The 20,881-nt window shown below is 42.9% G+C and overlaps 1 protein-coding gene across 1 annotated transcript in view; it reads right to left on the minus strand.

Moving 5' to 3' along the window:
- DCBLD1 (discoidin, CUB and LCCL domain containing 1) overlaps positions 1–16,314 on the minus strand; it is a 35,339-nt gene extending 19,025 nt beyond the window's left edge. The window contains exons 1-2 of the mRNA XM_020802186.3: positions 15,948–16,314; positions 3,254–3,466 (exon numbers count right to left, since the gene is read on the minus strand). Coding sequence (XP_020657845.3) covers positions 3,254–3,466; positions 15,948–16,032 — 298 coding nt within the window. The 5' untranslated portion in view covers positions 16,033–16,314. The remainder of the gene's footprint in view (positions 1–3,253; positions 3,467–15,947) is intronic.
- Positions 16,315–20,881: the final 4,567 nt, after the last annotated feature.

The raw sequence follows: 20,881 nt of genomic DNA on the forward strand, positions 1-20,881 counted from the left end.
ATATAAAGGATTTGATTTAAGAACATTATATCCATCCCAACAGTTTTAAGAGGGCTGCAATAAGTTTTGGTAGCAAAGGAAGGACTGGTAATGTGACTCAATATATTAGAAATTATATGGAACTATCAAATTCAGATATATTTGGAACTACCTGAATATGGTATTACTCAATGACTTCCAAATACAGTGGTTCCTCGCTTACCGATTTTAATTGGTTCCACAAAAAACATCGCTATGGGAAAACATCGCTAAGTGAAACGCGTTTTCCCATAGAGATGCATTGAAAACCGGATAATCTGTTCCAATAGGAACGGATTATCCGGTTTTCTCCCCCACCATCGGGCGCAGCGCTTTGGGAGAAGCCTCCCGGTGGGGGGGAAAGATCGGATCGGCTCCTGCCTTCGTTCCCCACCACCCGGCTTCTCCCAAAGGGCTGTTCCAATGGTGCTTGCAGCAGCGGAGGAGGTGCCCGGTGGGGGAAAAAGGTCAGATCGGCTCCTGCCTTCTCCCCCACCGGGCACCTCCTCCGCTGCTGCAAGCACCATCGGGACAGCCCTTTGGGAGCAGCCGGGTGGTGGGGGAGAAGGCAGGAGCCGATCCGATCTTCCCACCACCACCACCGGGATGCTTCTCTGACAGCTGCGCCCGATGGTGGGGGAAAGAGAACGGATCGGCTCCTGCCTCCTGGGGCTTGCCTCTCCTCCGGACTCCCACCCACCCCAGTCCCCGATCCCGGGAAGGGAGCGTGGCGGGAGCTCACTCTCCTTCCCTTCTTCCCCCCACCCCAGTCCTCGATCCCGGGAAGGGAGCGCGGAGGGGGCTCGCTCTCCCTCCCTTCTTCTCCCCACCCCAGTCCCCGATCCCGGGAAGGGAGCGCGGAGGGGGCTCGCTCTCCCTCCCTTCTTCCCCCCACCCCAGTCCTCGATCCCGGGAAGGGAGAGTGGAGGGGGCTCGCTCTCCCTCCCTTCTTTCCCCCACCTCAGTCCCCGATTGGATCCGAGCCATGGCGGCTACTCCAGCCATGGCCGGACTGGCCATTGCTGGGGTTGCCGCCGTGGCTCGGATCCAAGCTGTGAGGGCAGGGTGGGGGGTCCGGATGCCTTTCAGGCATCCCAGGCTTGGACCTTCGGAGGCTCCCGCTGCTCAGCTGGGGGGAGATGGTGCCTTTGGGGAAAACATCGCAAAGTGATTTTTCCCCATAGGCACTTCGTAATGCGATCGCAAAAGCAATGGCAAAAATGCCATCGCTATGCAAATTCATTGTTAAACGGGGCACTCGTTATACGAGGCACGACTGTATTTCTGATTCCAAATGTACATTCCTAGTAAAAATGTTTCTGCTCATTACATTTACATCTCAGATTTGCTCTACTAAGCTCAAAGTGGTATATATTACTCTCCTCTGTCTCATGTTTTATCTTTACAGTAAACTTATGAGATAGGCCTAACACTGAGAGAGAATGAACCACGAAACTCAATGGATGACTATGGGCTGGTGAGTGAGGAATGGAGCCTAGATTTCCTAAATCCCAGTCTAATACTGGAGTATGCTGTGATTCTTTAATGTTGTTGCATGCTGTCAAGTTGCTTCCGATTTACGTTGATACTGATAGGGTTGTTCTTGAAATGCATGAGATATTCAAGAAGCTGTTTACTATTGCCATCCCATTGAGTTTCCATGGGCAAACAGGGATCTGAATCCATGCCTCCTGAATTCTGTTCTGACACCCTATTCCCTAGACCATACTGGTTCTCTGAATGATTCTTAGACGATGCTCAGAAAAATCAAGACGCATGCTGTCAGACACAGACTTCATCTTCTTGAGTCAGTGTTTTGCATATTGAAGGTCACAAGTCAGTTCACCTTCCCCCCTCTCATTTTCACACAAAACATGTAACCACATATTTTCCCATGGACACATTTCTGCTGTCTCTTAAATTTCTCAGTGACTTCTCTATTACTCAGGTATAATTAAGACTGCTGACTCAATCTAAGACTGACTGGTTTGAGACTCTCAGTCTTTCAAAGCAGCACAGGTAAGAATAATCCAGAGGACTATGAAAACTCACACAAAACAACCTAGACAGAGTACACATGCATCAGCATAAAAAGAAAAAAAATCATTTTTTCATTGCAAGACCCATGGGAAACTAACAAAAGGAACAGAGAAAATGTTATTCCATCAAATGCACACAAAATGGAGGGGCAAACAGCTCATAAACAATGCATTGCAAAAAATACAAATAGTAGCAATTTCTATTGCTAAAGCAGAGACCATTTCTCCATTTTTATACAGTGAGACCAGAAAACCTCGAAGACCGTTCCATCCCTTCCTAGCTTAAAGAATCTGAAGCCCTCCTACAGCCGCTTCAGGGAGTGAGGGACCATGCTAAAGCACACAAGGTTTGCTGCCAAATGCCTCGGGCCCATATCCTGAATTCTATTTGCAAAGATCTCAGGAATCCCCTTTTGGGGAAAAGGTTCTGTTCAAGAACATAGAGAACATCCAACAATCAGAGTAGTAAATACAGGACCCGAAACAAGAAAAGCTGAAAGAAGTCATTAAAAAAACAGGGTGAGGGTACTCTTTTTTTTTCTTTGCTCCCATCAAACCTAAAAATTTGGACATTTTCTTGAATGTTCACCTTTTTTAGCATAATTTTTCCCCAATCCAGTTTGGAAATGCATTCCTTTAAAAGTTCTACGTGAACCTATATGCAATTGTCCCCAATATATGCCTATTCCGTAAGTTGTTCCTGTAATATGTGCCTTTTTACATTCTTTCACAAAAAATATGCATTTTGTGCATAATTGTCTTTCATGCATTATTATTTTTAATGCATTTTACTGGGCAATTTTTATAATTTTTATTTTTAAAAAATTATGCCACCTTTTTCTTAAAAAGGCACTTATATCAATTAAAAGACAATATTTAAAGCTAAAAGCAGTGATTATACACATACTAAAAGAATCAAATACCACACTAAAAAACAAACAAACAAAAGCAACACCAAAAACTCATTCAAGGCAATAAGGCACAACAATCCATTCAAAAACCTCACTCTATTTCTGACAAGTTTTGAGAAGAATGAACATTAAAGGATAATTGCATTCTAGCTCAAGTTCCAGTTGAGCAAGTGGTAGATCAATTTATATTAAGATAAAAATGCAAGTATTTTATATTAATATGAAAACGCTCCTCTGTCCTTAACAGTTCATATTGTCTAACACAGTCTTACCGTAATTACATACCATGGACAGTTGCAGAACTATGAATGCTAAGATAATTAGATTCACATCGCTGGGATTCAATATCCAAGTCTCCAATTTTTAAGATCAGCCGTTTTCCCTGAGGCACTTTAATCTTTTTTTCACAGATGGTGTAGTTGGGGTAAGTCCCGGGATAGTTCTTGGATGCCAGAGTTCCACTGTCTTCATAGATAGCCATAGGTCCACATCCATCTCCTGTTTCGAGTGGGAAAGATTAAGAGAAAAGAGTGGATGATTAAAAGCCTTCATCTGAGATGTCACATATCTTTACTCCACTTCCTATTCTAATAATGGAACAAATTGGGAACACTGGGAGATACTTCAGCCCTCAATTCAGAGACAACCAAAGAAGCACAAGTCATCCTTCTTTTCTATTCACAAAAATCCATCACTTACTCACAAAACACTGCACTCCTTTTCTGCTCATCCTGACAATATCCAGGATCGAATGGGTTTCTCTTCACATAACTGAATTTATAAAGCATGATTGTTCTTGTGGAAAAAAGTAAACAAACCTTAACTTTTTACCTCCATACAGAAGTTATGATTTATTAGAGGGAGAAATAGAAAAATAGATTAAAAATGGAATTACCTAAAACTTTATAATTAAACATCATATTAAACACTCTAACCATTTGGCTGTCTTGCAGAATTACATGATCCGGCATTGGATCCATGGGCTTCTGTAAACGTAAAAATAACTTGGGAAGAAATTATTCTAACAATGAATGGCTTAAACAGGGAGCCTCTTTTCTCCAGCTACATGTAACCAGGGAATTCTTTAATGACAGATGTTCCCTTTTGTATTCAGAAATCAGAAACAGAGAGATAGTGAATTTCCGTCTGTACTGTACGCACAGTCCCCTGACATTTCTGCTAAGCACACCTGAAAAGGCAACTCGATACAGAAGCAAAAATGTTACAACTGCACAACAGGGAAGTATTTATTGAGAGTTTCCTGCCTTCTTTTGCACACAGTTAACAATGAATCAATACTGCAACAATCTCATACATCTAGGAGCGGTATTTTCCTTGAAGAAGTTATATAATTTAGATTGCAAACCTAAGTATACTTGGGAATAAATTCCATTTCTGTCATTAGTTCCAAATAAATACACAAAAACTGTTTCACAGATTGCCTTCAATTCCCTGTCAATCATTCCTGAGAATCCAAAAGGAACTCCATTCCATAAAAGGACAAGACACAAGGTATTTTGAACGATGTCACCATATTTACATGTCTCACACGTAGTTTTTGTGTGAGGCAAGCAGGAAGAGAACATCAGGACCTGTCAATGTCTCATGCCGTTTCTTATCTTCACAATACCATTCTGAAACAGATAACAGAATCAGTTCTACCTGAGCATGAGCACATTTTTTAACCAGAAGGCATTTGACTGTTCCTGCAGCATGTAGAAACTTTTCTCTGAAGATGCTGTGTAAGAATATAATTATAGCTTCACTCCAAACTAAATCAGCTAGTTTGATTATAGTAACAGTGGCTTCCTTAAGAAAGTATATTATAAATATATTGCAACAGAAAATGAGAAAGTACACTCTAAATATACTGTAATACAAAATGAATGGAGAAATAATTGGCAGTAGAAGCAAATAATGGAATAATAGGTGGGGCTGATGTTGTCCAGGCAATTCACTTTAGTAAAGAGATTAGAGACAGGGAGTGGGTTCAAAGACATGAGATTAGAGGTATCAGCTAAGATTATCAGCATGGTTTATTATTATCAGATGGCAACAGGCTCTGGATTTTATGTCTCATAAATATATGAGTATATGTCTGTTTACTCTTTCAAGTACCTTTGTTCTGGTCTGGGTGGATCCTGAGATTGCCCTGTCACTGCACATGTTAGTTATTTATATACAGAGTCTTATTTAGTGTTTGGCCTGAAAAGATAATGCACCCTAAAACATACTTCAGAATCTACAATGCACATGATCAAGAAGCTTTTCCCGTCAGAGCATTTCTTCCACCCCACCTTTTGTCAACTGCTGCCAAAAGACCTCAGGTCACAGTTAACCAAGATTTGTATCCAAGTGTCACCTTAAAAGCCCACTTTGTTTCTTTTTAAGAAATCTGCTTCTCTTTTAAAAAAATGTTTAAGAAATCTACTTCCCTGCTACAGTTTCTCTGCTGCAGATTTTTTTAAAAGTACAGCGGTGCCTCGCTTAACGAGCGCACCGTATAACGATTAAATCACATAGCGATCCGTTTTTTCGGATCGCTAATGCGATCGCACGTTTTTCCTATAGGGAAAAATTCGCTTTGCGAAGACCGGTAAGCGTTTCGCTTACCGATCTTCGCAAAACGCCCCCCGCCGATCAGCTGTTCGGCGGCCAAAATGGCCGCCGGAAGCCGGGAAATGGCCTAAAATGGCCGCGCGCAGCGTTTTTGCGCCCTCGTTAAGCGAGGCGAGGGCGCGAAAATGGCTGCCGGCCATGAAGAAGCTTCGCTGAACGGTGAGTATTTGCCCTATTTGGAACGCATTAAACGATGTTTAATGCGTTCCAATGGAAATCGCTGCCCCGTTCAGCGATGCTTCAGCATAGCGAAGGTTAATCCGGAACGGATTAACCTCGCTATGCGAGGCACCACTGTACTAGGTAAAGGTAAAGGTTCCGCTTGACATTTAGTCCAGTCGTGTCCGACTCTAGGGCGCAGTGCTCATCCCTGTTTCCAAGACATAGAGCCAGCGTTTGTCTGTAGACAGTTTCCGTGGTCACGTGGCCAGCGCAACTAGACACGGAACGCCGTTACCTTCCCACCATGATGGTACCTATTTATCTGCTCACATTTTTACATGCTTTCGAACTGCTAAGTTGGCAGGAGGTGGAACAAGCAACGGGAGCTCACTCCGTCCATGTGGATTTGATCTTACTACGGCTAGTCTTCTGACCTTGCAGCATGGATGCTTCTGTGGTTTAACCCGCAGTGCCACCACGTCCCCTAAAAAGTACTAACTGAAGGCTAATTGAAAGCTTCTGACTGCAGGCTTTTGCCACAGACATAAACCACAAACAGAAAGTGCTAAACTCCATTCCCAGTACTAAAAAACAAATCACACGCCTTCAGGAGAAAAGAAGGAGGAATAAAAAGTCACTGAAAAAGCACTACATGCAGCTAGGTAGGAAGACTGTCAACGAAAACAAAAGTACAAAATCCAGTTGAAGACAACATCTAGAAGAGTCCTTGGCAAACTACTGGAATCTGTTCCTGGAAATCTGAAAAGATGAAAAACCACTGGTCTGTTGAAACCCTGGAATAAATTAGCTGCCACTTAGTCATTGAGACCGCTACTGGTCCCAGAGCCTCTTGAAAGTCTTAATATCTTAAGAAGCTTCGCAAATGATATATATAAGTCTCTATTTAGCAAGATATTATTTAGAAACTAGTCATTGGTAAGTGGCAAAATCTGAGAATGTTTGGTTTTTAAATAAAGGTTCTGCAATTCATCTATCTATGACTTTCATTCAAGTTTCGCTGTCCAGTGACAAACACAAGAGACAGAGAGAGGCATGGAAAAGGATGAGAATTAAGTATCCAAAGTGACGTCTAATACATACTAACTTGAAAGTACAGCACAACCACGCAGGGCAGGGGTCCCCAACCCCCGGTCTGTAGCCCGGTAGAGTGCCATGGCCCTGGCAGGACCAGGCCACAGAGACAGATCTACTGCCACTGAATGCACTCCCCACCCCAGCTCATGCGCGTGAGCACCCCCGCCCATGCACATGCCCCAGCTCCCGCGAGTGCACCCTGCCTACCCATGAGCACATCCCGCCCCTCCACACATGCACGTGAGTGCGCCCCCGCAAGTGCGTGTCCTGCCCACCCTCAAGCACAGGGGTTCCCCATCCCCCCTGCACAGACCTCAACCCCCAATCCTTCCATGGTTGGGAAAAGGTTGGGGGCCACTGCTGCAGGGGATTGTTTCCATGATCTACCATGGATACCTGAAACTGTAGATATAAGAACCCTCTATATATTACGGTATTACAGACTACTGCTTGCTGAATTTCTTAGCTCCTTTTGTTAGCTGTGTTTTATTATGCTAGTGGCTGTTCAGCCTCCTTGCATGTTTCATATATATATGGATACCTGAAACTGTAGACAGACAGACACAGATGCACACCCACACCCACACCCACATATGGACCCTAGATAGCCAGAAGCATAATAAAAAACAGCTAAAAAGGGGGGTTAAAATTTTCAGCAACAAACAAACAAAATAAACAAGATGAGAAGCAAGAACGCTGAAGTACTCACCAAAAATATATTTTCTCAGCTTATGGGCTTAAATTACCAAGTTTTCAGCTGGTGCCCAAAGATACATAGAGTTACCATATTTTTCCATGTATATTATGCCCCATATATAAGACGCTCCCCACTTTTCTAACCCAAAATTAAGAAATCTAACCAGGGCATAGCAAGTGGAGGGTGAAAGGGATCAAAGTGCTGCAGGATCACTTTGATCCCTGCTTTCTCCCTTTGTGCTAAGTCCCACGGGGCTTACAAAAGGAGGGGGGAAAGGATCAAAGCAATCCCATGGCTGCATGAATCATTTTGATCCCTTTTCCCCTTGTGCAGCCACGGGATTGTTTTGATCCTTTCCCCCTCCTTTTGCTAAGCCCCGTGGGACTTAGCACAAAGGGAGAAAGCAGGGATCAAAGTGCTGCAGGATTGCTTTGATCTCTGCTTTCCCATCCACTTGTTTTTGTTCTCTACTCAGTTTCCTTCTGTGTATAAGATGACCCTCAATTTTTAGTCTACAGATTTTAGACAAAAGTATCATCTTATACATAGAAAAATACGCTATATCCAGATTTAGGCATGGGTCTACACACTGTGTTGGTGGTGAAAGTGGCCTTCACGGGAATAAAATGCTACTCCAAGTACTGCACAATCCTCCCAATAAACAGTGTGGAGGATGGCCTCACCAAGGGAAGCTAATAAGATGACAATAAAGAACCAGGCTTTTTTAGTGGTGCCCCCCACTCTGTGGAACAAATTGCCAGTTGAAGCACACCAAGCTACTTCCCTTCTGATAGTCAGGAAATTACTCAAGGCATAATTATAGAAAGCAGCCCTGAAAAATATATCCCCCAAATGCTGCTAATTATTAATTTCAAGGCTTTCCTTTATATATTAACTGTGCTTGAGTTAGTTGCATTACCGTACTAATTTTGTTGTTACAAGAAAGGGTGTTGTTGTAGTGGTTCATGGTTTATTCTGTACACCACCTTAAGTAGTAGTCAATAAATGAGCTGTATATAAATTCCATCAATCAATCAATCAATCAAAATATACAGAGGATCAAGGGTACAGCTGTAGCGGATGATCTCTAAAAAGTACGTGTAGGGATGGATCAGATCCAGTCTGCAAACCAAAGTTATGGGCTCATCAAATCTCAACCACAAAAAACAGACTACCAAAGAGAGGACCCTGCTTGTTGTCATTGCTGGCCAGTGCTTTCAAAGATCCTAAGCAAGATCTCAAAGGATGAACAGACTATGCAGGAAGGAACATACAGAAGGCGGCACTTCTTAAGGTACCAAGTTCCATACTACACAGAACTTTAAAGCCACCCCCCTTAAACACAGCTTAGCAACAGCATAGGTGTAATGTGCATTTTACACCAATTTTAGTTTTCATTGGACAACTCCAGATTACAGTGAGCATCCTTCTTCTCTTTTACACAGTAACAATTAATGTCATGCTAACTCTGTTCTACAGCCAGTTCACACAACAAAAAACTTGCCCATCTAAGGAGCCCCAACTCCTTCTGGTACACACTAGCATAATTAGCTCATTATGGACTCATAGATATGGTTGCTAAAATGTCATATGTACAAACAAGAGAGGGGAGGGTTGTCAAGAGCTGATTATAAGATTTTCTGAATTGCTTACTACTTATCCAAACACCCCAAAACACACAGAATATCTTTGGCAAAAAAAGAATTCCACTGTGGATTTTGTTAAGTCAGAGGTGAAATGCAATTGTTGTCAGGGCTGTAAAACAGGTTTCTCGATGAGAATTTAGAAACACCCTTACTCAGCATTACAGTTGATTAGACATCAATTCGGAAGAGTCCAGGTTCCCCAAAAATCTTTTTGATGCATATGAAGCATCCATGGGATTGATATTTTACCAAAAGTCTTCAGTTTCAATCTGCTTTTTATTTCTAGTAATTTATAGCTCTATTTACATGGAAATCACAAAACAAGCATGTTAAGACATTTATTTTCCTTCTATCCACTGCTTTCTACACAGGTTCTGTTAATATACAGAAATTTTCAGTTGTGCAATGATAGCACTTTGGAGTTTAAAAATGTCCCTGGATAATAAATCTAACCTGTATGCAGATCTACAGATTCACCACATGGAGAGCTGGGGGTTAATGCAGCAATGGCGCACCAACACACTCTAATGTACTTACAGCTAGGATGTTTCCTTGTTTACACTGAATCATCTCTATCTGGAAATACTGGTCAACTTTACTTCATGTATTTTTTTTTCCAAACTAACTCTTGCAGATTAATGTAGATGTCTTTACAGACTAGCTTACTTTGAAACACATTACAGCACTCTGTAGGTTGGTACTTTCCCATTGATCACCCTTCTATGTGTATGCACTATACCAACTAGTGTTGAAGCCTGTTACTTTATAGCTTAGAAACTTAAATCATTTCAGTTACAAGTTAAAATATTGTAACACTCCCACATTATTGTCTAAAACATGTCTTTACCTACAAAGAGGTCTCATGCAGTAGCCATACTATCCTGTTTTGCTTTCCTCGAAAAGGAAAAATGCAAGAACTTCAAAACTACAGAAAGCAATGTAGTTTCCCAGGACCAAAATATGTAACAGTTTTCCAACAGAGGCGTAAGATTCTCCTCGAGCTGCCCTACAAGTTATTTCAGCAGACCAGTGTGCAATGGCCTTAAGCAGTTGTTTTCAAGGATCTCTAGTTTTTTGCCCCCGAGATGGAGTCTTCTACTGAGCATGGCTCAGTAGACTCCATTGTCTACCATGCAACATCTAGCTATTTCTTCTTTTTTACTCCTTGAATTGGTGACTTTCTCCTCCCTTTTGCCTCACAACCATTGGAAATGCGGAGTGTTACTCCTCTGCTTGGGTAATACAGTCTGTCTCTTTCTGCATGGACAGAGAAGTAAATCCATTCCGTACTGTTCACAGTGCAACAAGAGAATTGTGAGTGCTGCAGCTACACAAAGAACTGTTGCATAGTAGTAGGGGGTTAGCACTAGATGCCAGGAGGCAATTTTTGCTCATCCATGCACTACTGCATTTTGTTCAACTACATATTTAATGTATACACAATGACATATGATGTCTTTAAAGTCATTAAAAACAGGATGCATCACAAAAACAGCTTATTTTAGTGCTTCCTGCATTGCAACATATTCTCCATGCCTCAGTGATTAGCTATGTACAGGGAGGGCAGGACACTGGAGGTTCGACTGTACAAAGTTATATAAAGTGTATTACACATGAAATAGCAAAAAAAGATGAGCAGACATCAGTCACAGAAATGAGGGGAACAATTTGCTGCAGCAATCCTATGGAAATGAATGAGATTCAAAGAAGAGCTTGTGTAGGTGCCATTCATATCATTGAGTTCTCAAAAAGAAAATGGTGGCTTAAAATTAAAGTGTAAAAAAAATCCCAGTGGGATACTGAACTAGCCTGGATGTACATCCCCAGCTTGATAAATCATCATTACGCAAGCTGTGAAAAAGCAGTGGATACGCACCCTCTTCTTAGCATGTCACTCTTAGTTAGGTTAAACATTTACTAAGATTTTTAACCAAGTATAAGCTGCTAAATTTGGTACAGAAGTCCAGAAGCGTACATCCAAAGCATTTGAACAAGCCTAAATAATACACATCATTGGGGGGGGGGGGGGGGAGGAACAGATTTGTTCTTATTCAGGCAGTTTTACAATATTGCTCTAATCTATTTTCAAACATGCATGTACACACCAAGATGGAGAATTGTTACAAAGGAAGCAAAAAAACCAGAGTTTTGTTACTTTGCTCTTAGGAAACAAACCAGGGAAAAATAAATAAAGCAGTGATAGGTATTAGTTAAGATTCCTTAGAAAGTTAATAATTTCAACTCTGGATACCTCCTATATTAGTTGGCAAGCTATTCTCATCACTTTCTACTAGTCACAAGGACTGTGAATAAAAAGAGCCATGGCTACTTTTCTAGCTGCACAGAAAATATACACGTTAGATAAAAAACACTGAGAAACGGTTTGTTACCATCAAGTCAATTCTATCCCTAGTAGGGTTTCAAGGGCACATGAGATATGTACGCAATGGTTTTACCAGTGCCCCCCAAGTGAGTTTCCATGGCCAAGTGAGGATTTGAATCCAGGTCTCCTGGATCCCAGTCTAGCACTCTATCCACCACACTACTCTGTTGAGAATCTGGTATAATACAATTCAGCAGTGAGTTAAATTAAGACTCATAGCAAGGATTCAAATCCTAGAATCAAGTCTATTGTATGCTGGCTCATTTAACAAGCTGATGAATAACTTAAATACTTTTTAGTTGTATAATTCATATTGCAATGGGACATACAAATATGCACAAAGGTTAACACTGAGACTTTCCCTGTCATCCCTGTCCTTCTGTGTCCAAAGAGCCAATCAGGCATTAGAAAAGCTTTCATAGTGCTCTGTTGTCATAGTACCTGTAACGTAATGCAGGAATTATCAGAGATCTTCATGTTATCTCTATAATCCTCACAACAGGGCTGTCAGGCAAGTTAATATTATTGTTTACAATAATGCTGGTGGAGCCTGGAAGGGTTGAGAAAGGAACAGAGATTTCCTAAGGCGGCTTGTAAGCTCTTGGCGTTCTTAAAACTGAAGCATGAAATTCCAGCTCTCACAGGTAGCTGAAGGTAATGCAGTATCTCCTACTATATATCTGGGAGATTCTCAGAAGATCAAAGGTTCCCGACTCTCAGCTGTTTAGCAGTAGCAACAATACCCCCATCCTAAATTGCTGAAACAGTGACAGTGTAGTGGAAGGAGGTAAAAAAAAAAAAAGCAGATATTTGAGTACGGAAGGAAGGACTCAGAACAAATTATTACATTACTTAGTTCTATGTGTATATAGACAGATCCTGTAAGCCTCATATCTCCTAACTAGAGAAGGGATATTCATATGAATATCGCCACCACAGGTGGATAGACCCTTTGAACGCACGTCCCAGAACCAGCCGGTTCACTTATCGCTAGAGGTGCAGCATGCAGGGCCACTGTTACTCATGCTGTGCCAATCATGGAAGGAGCCCAGCCGGCACTCCCCACCTCTCTGCGCTGCTGACCACTCCAGCGAGGAGATGGGATGAGGAGTCTCTCTGGTCAGTTGCTCCCTAGTCAGCAGTGCAGGAAGGTGGGGGAGTGCCAACTGGGCTACTTTCACGATTGGCACAGTGCAAATGACAACTGCCGTGAGTTCTGTGAGTGGTAAAGTGAACCAGCCAGTTCTGGGGGGTGGGTTCAAAGGGCCCGGCCATCTGTGGTGGCAATATTCAGGGAGACAAGTACAAATATCCCATCACTACTTCTAACTCTGAAATATACTTTGCACCACAATTGACATTTCTCCCCATTACTGATTTAAGAAACCCAATTAACAAAATACAGTGTGGTCTTAAAAACAACAAAACAATCCATGTATAAAAATGGGTTACTGTTATAATCTCGTAACTACTCAGACTCATGGATAAACTAGACATGGATTAACTAGGTCAAACTATATTAAGCACTACAATCTGCTAAGACAACATAATACACAGTTTTATTAGCAGGGCTGCGTTTCCCAGCTGCCACAGACAAAGAAAAAAGGCACTGGGGTGTCAGAACGGAATGGCTAGCCACAATAAGGAAACCATCTCCCTCTAAACTAATATAGGAAACTATTCCTTAACCATGCCAATTCCCAGTGTATAATTCAACATTTCATTTTTAATAAAATATTTAGAGTTTCCTCCTTGTAGAACTGCCAGATGTCACAGCTCACAAAACAGGTGTCTGTTATTTCAAGACTTAGCAGCTTCAGAACAATCACGTCAACTCCACAGTACCCCTTAGTTGAAAGACACCTGTATTCTAGCCATCTGTATCTATCTGCTCTCAAACTCTTATGTTACAGTAGAGGCATTTGGGTAGCAGACAACCAAACTTTATCAAAAGTTACAGAGAACAAAGTTTGCTTAAGCAGTATACAGGTAACTGATGACAGAAAGTGACATGGAATACCAAGATTAGAGGCAAAGCAAATTAAAAACACAGCATGAGAGTGAACCCCATCGAACACAGTGGAATATATTCATGCTGTACTGGAGAGAAAAAAAAACAAGTTTTGAAATTGCAAACAGCACCAAAGGGGAGAGAGCAAGAAAGCCAAGATCTTCTGTATTATTTACTAGCTGTCAGTTCCTTTAGGAGTTTGTTGCCAAACCAACCAGTTTTAGAGAAAACTTTACCATCTAAAACTGAAATGCAGAAAATTAAAACCAAAATAAAATTCAAATTCCAAAAAAATTAGATTTCACTGTTCACAATACACACTATTTAAAGGGCTGCAATGATTTCTGAGTTTGAACGCAAGATAATATGAAGCTCAACTGAACTTCTGCAAGATGAAAGGGTTTTTCAACACACACACCCCATTTGTACATTGTTTGCTTTAATACTATAAGCTGTAATGTGGGTCAGTTTCATTTTAATATGTGCAGAAGTTGGGAAATAGTCTTGCTGGGCCAACAGGGGCTTTCTGGAAGTTGTAGTCCAGAAAGGCAATGCAATCAAGCTTTGAATAAGCATGCACCCCCTGTTTTCTGGCCTTAAACCTGTGAAGCTGAAATAAAGCCTAAAAGAGCTAGACTCAACCTTTAGACCAGTGGTTCTTAACCTTTTTGAAAGAAATGCCCCCTTGAGCCATTGAGGAAGGTATCATCGCCCCCCCTTCCCGTGGAGATGATTTATTTATTTATTTATTTATTTATTTATTTATTTATTTATTTATTTATTTATTTAAATCCAATGACCCCTGAAAACAAAATTAAATTCCAAGAAAATGAAATGCCCCCAAAAAAGTAACATTTAATGATTTAGTGGCAACTGACTTTTAAGACGCAAAAAGAAATATAAAAAGGGCATAAAAACAAATGCAGGAACTAAAAATTCCAAGACAAAAAGTCTGAAACTAAATTAAAATCGGAGGAAAATATATATTCATGCACACTGTAAAAAGGCTGCAGCCATCTTCACAGGTTTGGCTTGCACCAGCGCCCCCTACCGCCCCCCTTCTGGTCCAGTGCCCCCACACCGCCCCTTTTCGTTCTATCGCCCCCCTGAAAAATGAAATCGCCCCCAGGGGGGCATTATCGCCCACGTTAAGAACCACTGCTTTAGACTTTTCCAAGCACTGCAGTTAACTGTATGGAGAAATTTACAACTCTGTATGGCGCTGGGTCTGTACCTTCCACCTGTGATTTCCCATGCTGAGTGGAAATATCTCAATAATTTAACTATGCTTAACTGAATGCATTTATAGTTTTTCTGTGACTGGGAACTCTGCACCAGTGCAGATCAGAACAAGGAGCAGACCTGTAACTCCCTTCAGCAGACACAATTACAATTTTCCTTCCTGACTCTTCTGTTGAATACAGTAAAGTTAGGGACAAAGCCGGCCTTAGGGAAGAATGAGTGATGTATTCATCCCGGGCACTGAGCTGAAGAGGCGCCAAGCTGAGTTTTTGAGTGTCCTGTCTGAAATGAGCTGGGTTGCAAAGCAAGCGTCTTTAAACTCCCAACCCCAGTGATCTACAGATCTAGTTCTGGCACTAACTATATAAAGTAACAATACCACATATTTGGAGCCTGGTTTCTTTTATTCTACATAGAAAACAGCAGAATGTAGCTCTACCTGAGTTTACATCATCAACAAATGCTAGGAATACAGCCATTACAGCTGCTACAAATCATTTTAAGAGGTGTGTGTGTGTGTGTGTGTGTGTGTGTGGGAGCTACACTGCTCAATGTGCCCCCTGGCAAGGATGTTATTTACTCTCATACTCTCATCATTTATATGACACATAACTCCAACTTTCTTCCTTTGATTTGCTCTACAGTCTTTTTAAAGGAAACATATTTTAACCAAACTACTGTATTCACTGAAAAGTAAGAAAACACAATCCAGGCTGCAGTCCCTTTTCGACCACTCTTGAGTATGAGCCACAAAATGCAAATAGAATACGCTGTTGTAGCAGGAGATTTAAGACGACAGCAGCAACAGCTTTTAAGATTCTTAGGACAAGCGGTCTTCCCTGGAAGGCAAGGGACGTCTGGTATCTTGTACTGTACTGAGTTAGCTACAAACTTCCTCCTCGTCCGTATAAGTGGATTTCTCATTCATTTGTTCACTCACTACCCTGGAAGGCCAAGGAGAGGGGAAGGTGTCCGCGAGGGGCGCGCCCATGCTCCCTCGCACACGCCCTTCTCCTCCCTCCGTCTCACAAGTCAAGCACACCCAAGCGATCCTCCCCAGTCCCGCGTGACTAAACTCTCCTGGCCCCAAGGAAAGGGCCCGCCGGCCGGCCAGGGCGACTCACCCAGCTTTTCCGAAGAGCTCCTGAGCAGCAACGCCGGGAGCAGCAGGAGGGCCGGGGTCGCCCTCAGCCGCGGGCTACAGCCCATGATGATGATGATGATGATGCCGCCGCCTTTTCCCGCGCCTCCGGGCTTCGCTGTTCCCGCCCGGCTCCTTTTTAAAGGGCCGCCACGCTTTGCAGCGGGAGGGACCGCCGCCCCCTCTCTCCTTGCCCGGCGTTCGCCCGCCTTCTAGGGACGCGACCGCGCCTGCAGGCGTTGTTTCCTCCCTCGCTCGCTCGCGTCCCCGCAAGCCCAGCCGCTCCGCTTCTCGGTACAGTATCCGCCGGCTCCTGCTCTTGGCCTCGCCTCCCTGGGAGGAAAAGGGGCGAGGAACGCGAAGGGCGCTCTTCCCATTGGACCTTGCGGAGGGGCGGCCCCCAACTTGCCCTGCCTTGCCCGGCGCAGTCGCAACCTGGCTCCTGGCAGTTCTCCCCCGCCGCCGGCTTCTCGCGCTCGGATGGTTTCCTTCCTGAGCTCCACAGAGGTGGCCTTTGCACTCCGAGCGAGCGAGCGAGCGAGCCCGGCAGGCAAGGGCTTGACTTCGCGCACCGTTTGGGTGACGAGGTCGGCACAGCTCCTCAGTGGCCAAACGCTGACCCCTTACATGAAGCGTATTCCAAAAGATCTCCTGTATGGAGAATTAGTGCAGGGGCATCGCCCCAGAGGGAGACCCCAGCTGCGATACAAGGATATCTGCAATCGAGATCTGAAGGCCTTAGGAATGGACCTCAACAGATGGGAAACCTTGACATCTGACTGTTCAGCCTGGAAGCAGGCGATGCCTCAGGGCTTCTCCCATTTTGAAGAGACCCTTGTCCAACAGGCTGAGGCAAAGAGGCAGTCCCGAAGCCGGCCAAATCAGGGAGCTGGACAGGGGACAGATTGCATTTGTCCTCAGTGTGGAAGGGATTGTCACTCTCGAATTGGCCTTCTCAGCCACACTAGATGTTGTTCTAAGTCCTCCATGCAGAGCACGTTACCGTAGTCTCTCGAGACTGAAGGATGCCTAAATCTACATGGTGCAATTTACTGCCTGAGGCAAAGGGCAAAATGGCGCCTCCCCTGCCCACCTGGCCTATTTGAAAACATTGACCAAACTAGCTCTTCAGTTCTGGTGGTGGCCGAACAGTGCCTTCCAATACATCTGCAAATAGTGAGGCAGTTTAAGGGGCCCTGGGCCATCATATTGTGGCATTATTTTTGCACTTTTTAGGATCACCTGAGCCTGCTGTCTCACTCGGCTGTAGAAGAGGATCATTGGGATTTTAGATGCTAAATGTGATGGGCTTGTGCCACTATTCTTTAGAAGGTATAGGATATGTATCCCTTCTTCAGAATGTGATATGTATTTTATTTTATTTAAAACATTCCTACCCCATCTTCCTCCTCAAGAAGGACCCAACACAGCTTATATCACTAAGAGCAATATTTAATGCTAAAAACAATTTGTAAGCTTGTTCCTGATGCACTAGACCGTCTTCATTCTGATGAGGACAGCCTGGCCTTGTTGCCTCCAAGTCGAAGGAAAGCAGCACATTCCTCTCTTCTTACAGACTCCAGGACACAAAACTTTAAAAAATTAATAAGGAAATAAATACATAAAGCTCACTGCATGTATGTGAGAGAGATTGCTAGGCAAGAATACTTCTATTTTCCCCCTTTTTCAAATGTAGTATGTTTTTCTATGCAACTGACAATATTTGATGATAGATTAATGTTAGACATACACCCAAAGGGTAATTCCATCTGTTTAGGGTTGCAAGATTACTAACAATCCTCTCCCTGAGGTTCTGGGCCAGAACCTGAAATTGTGCCTGATTCATGATTTGCAGACTTCAGTCAGTATCCTGACACCGTGGCAACCCCACATTTGCTATCAGCATAACACGGACATGAGTCTTGGCAGGTGCTGAAGGTCTCCAGGTGTGCACTTCAAGACTCTGGTTTGTTTTTTCCCCCTTTCCTAAATAAATAGCAGTGAATGCCCAAGTGCTTGCCTGTTCAATTTGCAGTTTTGTGAATACATGGATATTACTAAAAATACTATAAGTCTTTAGTATTATGTACAAGCAAACCCAGTAATTGGTATCCCATATGCTTTAAGCGGTGTTCGGGAATGAGTGAGTTTTTGAAAAGAGATTACGTAAATATCAAACAGCCAAATCTATTTTTAAAATCTATTTTTAATCTGGTGGGCTTTTGTAATGATAAAAGAAGCTTTGAGGGAGAGAGCAGCAGTGCACAAGACTATTGCATGAACGGCATTATTTGTAAATCATTCCTTCATTTTCTTGACTAATCTCCAGTGTTAATATAATTCTCAATTTTCTTCAGTTTGAGCTTCCTGGACTTAAATAAATGCTTGGCCGACAACTTAACATACCATTTCTTCCGGTCATTATTCCACATCACTGCAAACAAATCCCTGTCTCCTGACCGGTTTAGTGAAGTATCTCATGCATGACTTTCTTTCCAGTTTGTTCCAGTTTATAACAGCCTTGTTTTCTTGATCTGCAGACATGCATGCTGATCGTGAGCCAGACTTGTGCTTCTTTTTTGGTCACTTTTTCTGCATAGTGTTTGCATAATATATTGAAAAATCAGCAGTCACTTACTGTAAACAAGCAGAGGAGACCAAAGCGAAGCCAGTTACAGCTTGGATGTGAGACCTTTAATGTGAAAGAGAAAAACCCAAATACAAACAAACAAACAAAAATCCCCAAACAAACAACAAACTGTAAGAATTTTGCTTCCTTTCTCTGCAGGAATTCCAAAGTTCAGCCTACTCATGCAAGACAACTACTCTTCCTCCCCCTTCCCAGCAGCATATGCACAAGATCACATGGCAAACCTTCATGAGAAACAGGAGGAGAGCCTATAGCCGTTGCAGTTTCCACTGCAGTAGTTCACCATCCCTGGCAGTAGCAGTTATGGCAGCAAAGCCTGTGTACACTCCAGTCACTGATTCACACTCTGGTGTCTCCCCATTACATACAGAGGGGAACTAGGATTGGTTGTCATGTGTGAAGAAAAGAGACAAAATATGCAAATGGCTCCAGAGAAGGAACTGCATCTCAGTCTTTTTCAGCAAAAAAAGACAAACGTCTGTGGCACTTTTGCAACTAATTTATTGCAGCTCTAGCTTTTGTAAGCAAACACTGAAGCCCAGCTGCGGGGGGGGGGGGAGGGTTATATCGTCTTCAGAAAACACTGGCAAGGCTTTTGGCTTTTAGCCTTACTTTTTGTGCATTTCCAGGGCAACTGGAGGTGGGGGGGGGGAGTAGAAACATTACTTAGACAGGGACTTTCTGATTGGATTGGCCAGGCTGCAGTTTGTAGGCTTCGATGATAGTCCTGATACAGTACATTTATAATTATATGCCAACCAGTTGGTTCTGACTAATGGAGAACCTTTCCCGGGTTTTCTAGGTGTGGAGTACGCTGAAGTTGTTTACCATTACCTTCTTCCCTGGCACTCTGGCACTGTGCAGCTTGCCCAAGACTACACAGGCTGATTCTTCTCTCCAGAGACACAGTAGGGAATCAACTCTCAACCTGTGGTTCCGCAGCCCGTTACCCAACTTTGTCCTTAATTGGATCTATTAAAATGTTTCTCGCTATATAGGAACCTTGACCAGGCAAAGGTGATTCCCCCCTAGGACAGCGAACTTCTACCGGTGCAAGCTTCAGGCAGGCATAGTAGATGTACCCTCCACATTCAGTAACAGGCACTCGGAGAATGAAAGCCATAACTTTCCAAAGTTTTTCAGCCGCGAACAAGTGCCACACAGAGCCTGACCAGTTCCCACAACCTTACATCGGTTTGCTGCCAAGTCCTGCTGGGCCAGCATAGCTCTGTCAAACTAGCCTAACAGGGTCCTAGCCCAGCCAGGCCTGCTTTCAGCAAATATTTATTTATTTATGAAATTTATGAATCAGCCATCTACTCCTAAAAGGTTTCCAAGGTGATGTGCGGTTAATCACAGCTTCAAAGAAACCCTAGATGTTAAAACAAAAGTGGAGTTGGCGTCAAAATTTACAAGCACATTAATTGAAATAGGAAAAAAGAAAGCCTGGGAAAACTAAAGGTTTTCTGGTTTTGAATATTAATAGTGTGGTGGCCTGGTGGGACTTTTTAAACAATACAAACCCAAACTCAATGTCTGTAGTCACCCAAAACCAGTAAAGTAAAGGTATACGATGTGTTGTTGAAGCATAACTCTTATCAATTTGAACTAGCATAATCAATGAGGAGAGATAATGGGATGTGCAGCCCAACCATTCCTGGATAGGCATTTACTTCCCAATTCTGCTTTACAACATTAATATGGACATCTACAATGTTTTTACATCTACAATGCAATTCTATACTGGTCTACTCAGAAAAAAGCTATATTGAATTCAAGTGTTTTGAACATATATTTCCATTGGGGTGACTGATATGGCCAATAATCAAGGTTTAGATGAGTTGTAGTTAAAACATCAGGAAGGCACTGGGTTATTGAAGTCCAGGGTGTAGAACTGCACCTTAATGAGATGAAGTTAGATACATAATGTAGATAGCTATGTTACGTATCTAACTCCATCTCATTAAGGTGCAGTTCTATATTATTTTTTAAAAGTAAAAGTCACTTACCCAGGCAGTATTTGTTTTAACCTAATTACTAAGTGACTGTTGAAGAGGGACGTGGTGGCGCTGTGGGCTAAACCGCAGAAGCCTGTGCTGCAGGGTCAGAAGACCAGCAGTCGTAAGATCGAATCCACGCGACGGAGTGAGCTCCTGTCGCTTGTCCCAGCTCCCGCCAACCTAGCGGTTCAAAAGCATGCAAATGCAAGTAGATCAATAGGGACCACCTCGGTGGGAAGGTAACGGTGTTCCGTGTCTAGACGCGCT

This window comes from Pogona vitticeps, chromosome 1, assembly GCF_051106095.1.
Source record: "Pogona vitticeps strain Pit_001003342236 chromosome 1, PviZW2.1, whole genome shotgun sequence".
Lineage (NCBI taxonomy): Eukaryota > Metazoa > Chordata > Lepidosauria > Squamata > Agamidae > Pogona > Pogona vitticeps.